The sequence below is a fragment of the Oratosquilla oratoria genome, chromosome 24 (genome assembly GCF_046742065.1).
Source record: "Oratosquilla oratoria isolate Oo_2021 chromosome 24, ASM4674206v1, whole genome shotgun sequence".
In the NCBI taxonomy this organism is placed as follows: Eukaryota; Metazoa; Arthropoda; class Malacostraca; order Stomatopoda; family Squillidae; genus Oratosquilla; species Oratosquilla oratoria.
Window position 1 is genome coordinate 35,488,547 of NC_134800.1, and position 4,704 is coordinate 35,493,250.

Here is a 4,704-nt window from a genome sequence, read left to right on the forward strand (position 1 = left end):
AATACTCGAGACTAATGGAGCGAAAATCGCCTGAAATACTTCAGCATATTTTCTCCTGAAAAGCGGAGACTCGCAGGTGATTTGATACAAACCACACAGGCGAATGAGATAGTCTGGCCGTGCAGGACACCGTTTGTATGGGACAGAGAGAAAATCCCATCTTCCATTATTCACAATCGTCCGTTCCACTCCATTCCATCTCCAATAAGATCCAATTCATTCCGAGTTTTTCAGTGTATGTTATCTCATCGCCAAGCTATTGTTATCTGCATAGAATAGGTACATAGAAACAATCGGTACTGTTTGGAAATTATGAATTACGATACTGTTCTTACAGTGTATGTGGAAGGCTGTTTTCTTTTACAAAAAAGTCCCTACTGATTGGCTTCATAAGTACAGATGTGGGTATACATGCTCGATGCATTTTTTTTTTTTTTTTTTTTTTTTTTTTTTTTGCTATAGCAGAAGCAGTCGCAGTCGACCCCCAGCGGTTACAGAACAAAAAATAAATAAATAAAAAACTATCCACACGCGCGACTACTGAACGTGTTTCCAATATGGATGGAAGGACTGGAAGGCCAGAAGAAAATATTTTGTTGTATTCCAAGAACTGTCGATTCCACCCTGAACATATTCCATTTTCCAGACCTAAATCCTTCTTCCATTCCACTTCCCTTTCCACTTCCTACCATGCCATGGGATTCTCACCATTATTCCCTTCCATCGCAAGCCGTTTCCTCACCAACCGGGATGCTTTAAGTCATAGCGCTAACAGAGAGTTTGTGTTACAATGTAACATAACAATTTCTGTCATCATATGACTCCTACCATCGAAGAGACTGGCGGGAGCAAGGGTGATAATCGTGTGAGGAAATAAGACCATCATTCATTGCTTGTTCTGAGTCCGACGTAAAAGAGTGGACTGAACTTACCGTGCAGTTGGTACACCTGGGTAGATATAATGCACCTCCAATAGGAAATAGAATAGCAAGTGAATGGTTGGTAGGCCTTGGTGCATGGTGCCACCTTATTTCGTAGAAATGGGTGAGGTGCTCGTCTTTATTTGTAGTCCCTTTTGGGGAAAAGAGCAGGCATTGTATCGACCCTCGTGTGCCGGAAATTCCCCGTGTGTTCAGCTGTTCAATGCAGCGATGGCAATTTACAATAACGACCCTCACCCGAACGGGAAGTTGTGTTGGTTGCGAAGGGGGAGGGGAGGGGAGGGGAAGGGGGAGGAGGGCGTGGCCACCTGGACTTTGATGCTGTGGAGGAAGGGCCCCATGGGCGTGGCACTGCAGCGAAACGATCATATACAGTGCAGCACTGAGGCGTGGGAGGTTTTCTTTTTTATGTTCACATGTGAACAGGGTACGATGAATGGCTCTTGACTACGACCGAAAGCATTACCCTGTGTTTCTTTTGACAGCCTGGCAAGTGGCAATCACTGGTGACAATTGCGACTCAATCCAGGTACATGGGCTTGGTGCGGTCTTTGGAAGCCCCAAAATCTCTCTCTGTCGACACCGAACTGATTAGGGTTCGAGCAAGTACTCCATTCATTTTTTCGGAAAAGAAAATACAAAAACTATAATAAAAGTACAAATGAGAACATATCTAGACATTAGAAGAGAAAAAAAAAAGAGGAAGAAGGGGAGAAAAAACAAAGAAAAGAGTTAAAAACGTCGGACGTATTTCGCCCCCAGAAACTTCACGGGGGGAAAGGTCCTGTATTGGCGCTAATTCACAACGCTCAGGGCGATGAGCATCTGGGCCGCGTAGTACGTGAGCATGATGATGCTCTGCTCAAACACGTGGGAGTAGTCGAGCTGGAACTTGAAGAACCCGAGGCTGAGGTCGGACAGGGCGAAGAGGAGACCTCCTGCACCAGAGACGCGATGTTGCCACGTAGGAGTCTCGCCACTCATCGGGAAAGCTCTGCAGGAAGAAGGGAGAAGTATTGGTTAAAGCGTGGGAGTAAGCCCCGATGGGTCGGTACCTTGTCTCCGGGCCGGAGCCAAAATATTTTATATCCCAACTTCCACTTTTTTTTTTTTTTTTTTTTTTTTTTTTTTTTTTTTTTTTTGCCAGTTCAGGAGTTTACTTTTCACATTCGACCATGCTATGGCCCGAAAGGTCTTCTATCGGAGTTTTTTGTCATTGTAAAACCTAAGGAGAGCTGACAACCGGTGACTGCTTTCTACTACCAGTCATACAATAAATGCAACACTCCAATGTTTCTTCCTAGAGAGGCCTATTAGAGGACCTAGAGACCGCCGCCGGTTGTCGTAGAGCTGCAAGGGAACCTCGAGACAAGTAATTGAAAAAGCCCATGTAGTTGGCCCTGCTCAAGGAGAACCTCAAGTTTGTGACCTTAGAATAACAAACACCTTTGGCTTATAGTTAGACTCACCGATCAAGCGCCCGCCAGAGCATCGTGGCTAGGAGGAATGTGTACAAGGGCAAGGCCACCAGAAACACCCCTGACTCCTCCTGAAGAAGGGCGGCGAGGACGCCCGCCGCCGTTCCGTAGAGCGCAGAACCCAGCCAGATCCGCGTGTGGTCCCAGCCGAAAGCGCTGATGTAGATGGCCTGGGCCAGCCCGAAGAAGGTCATCCCCACCAGGAAGAAGTAGTTCCCCCAAACCTTCGCGAAGAAAATATATGGTGTAAGGAAGGTGGTCACATGTGAAACTTTATTTTTTTATGCTGGAGTGCCTCTTAGGTGACTAGTGGTGGTTCTCTCTATTGGAAATCTTTAAAATACTGAAATCTCCAGTCACAGAGAGGAATAGAATCACCTTTCCTGCAGAAAAGTGGATAATCATTTAATCAATTATTTGGTTAACTTATCTATTCATTTATTGGCTCATTTGTCAACATACCTACCTACTTACTCGTTTACTCATACATTTATCCACATATCCACACGTTCAATTACGCAAATTGGTGTGATCGTGGTCTCAACACTCAGTATGATATGCATTTCATTGCCACTGCATCTGTGTCTCTTCCAGTACATGTGTTTCCACCACGGAGAGAAACAGAGGAGAAGAATGAGAGAGAGAGAGAGAGAGAGAGAGAGAGAGAGAGAGAGAGAGAGAGAGAGAGAGAGAGAGAGAGAGAGAGAGAGAGAGACGACTGTCTGTGACTGTGGCTTTGACTATGACTGCTACTATACCTCTAACTATGACTGTGAATATGACTATGACCATGACTATGACTGTAACCATGACTATCGCTATGGCTGTAACTATGGCTAAGACTGTAACTATGACCATGATCTTGACTGTGACTGTGACTATGACTATCGCTATGACTGTGATTATGACTATGATTATGACAATGACTATGACTATAACTATGACTATGACTATGACTATGACTATCACTATGACTATGGCCATGGATATGAATGTGATTATGACTATGACTATTACTATGACTATGACTATGACTATCACTATGACTATGGCCATGGATATGAATGTGATTATGACTATGACTATTACTATGACTATGATTGTAACTATGACTGAATGATTATGACTATGACCATGACTATGACTACAACTGTAACTGTGACTATGACTATGCCTATGACTATGACAATGACTATGACTATGACTATGACTATGAGTATGACCATGAATATCACTATGACTATGGCCATGGATATGAATGTGATTATGACTATGACTATCACTATGACTATGATTGTAACTATGACTTTGACTAGTTATGACTATGACTACGACTGTGACTGTGACTATGACTATAACTATAACTATGACTATGACTATGACTATGACAATGACTATGACAATGACTATGGCTATGACTATGACTATGACAATGACTATGACAATGACTATGACTCTGACTATGACAATGACAATGACTATGACTATGATCATGACTATGACTTTGAATATGACTATGACTATGACTATGACTACGACCACGACCACGGCTATAACAGTGACTGTATTGTAACCTTTGCCGACAATTCACCAGCGCTCCCTCCCTCATGGACAATATGTCGCCGTTGTGGAGATCTATTTAATTTCATGGAAGACAGAAGGGGAGAAGGGAGAGGGGAGAAAAAGAATGAGAGAGAGAGAGAGAGAGAGAGAGAGAGAGAGAGAGAGAGAGAGAGAGAGAGAGAGAGAGAGAGAGAGAGAGAGAGAGAGAGAGAGAGGTGGTTTGATGAAGGAAAATTGAGATGCGCTTTATCGAAGATACCATCCATCGTGAAATTCAACGCAGTCACAAAAGTTACTTAAAAAAGCTGTGTTCCCTTTATGAAGAAACTCTCGTTCAACAATGGCAGAGTCACTTCATCCGAATTCGAACCTAGACATCACTTGCCTCAACAACATGAAGACATATGAGGACACAGAGGCAATCAAATTGGGCAAATATATAATAAAAAAAAATATTCACTTTTGATCTTCCAAACATTATCTTGACGAGATAGATTAGATAGTAAGGTATTGGATAGTAACAGATAATCTCCCATCTAAACATTAATCACATGCTTACTGATTTTGAATATGCAATTAGATACGGCCTTGGTTGTGATTGAGAAGGCAACCAGAATACATCATTACGAAATAAAGAATAGCCAACATTTCAGCAGGGAATTGGAGGATAATGACTTGGACAGATTTTAATTACATAAAGACAGGAAGACAGTGTATGAAAC

General features: G+C 42.7%; 1 protein-coding gene across 1 annotated transcript in view; it reads right to left on the reverse strand.

Annotated features, from left to right (window-relative positions):
• Positions 1-297: 297 nt before the first annotated feature.
• LOC143038555 (lysoplasmalogenase TMEM86A-like) overlaps positions 298-4,704 on the reverse strand; it is a 10,837-nt gene continuing 6,430 nt past the window's right edge. Inside the window, exons 2-3 of the mRNA XM_076207902.1 lie at positions 2,411-2,643; positions 298-1,935 (exon numbers count right to left, since the gene is read on the reverse strand). Coding sequence (XP_076064017.1) covers positions 1,737-1,935; positions 2,411-2,643 — 432 coding nt within the window. The 3' untranslated portion in view covers positions 298-1,736. The remainder of the gene's footprint in view (positions 1,936-2,410; positions 2,644-4,704) is intronic.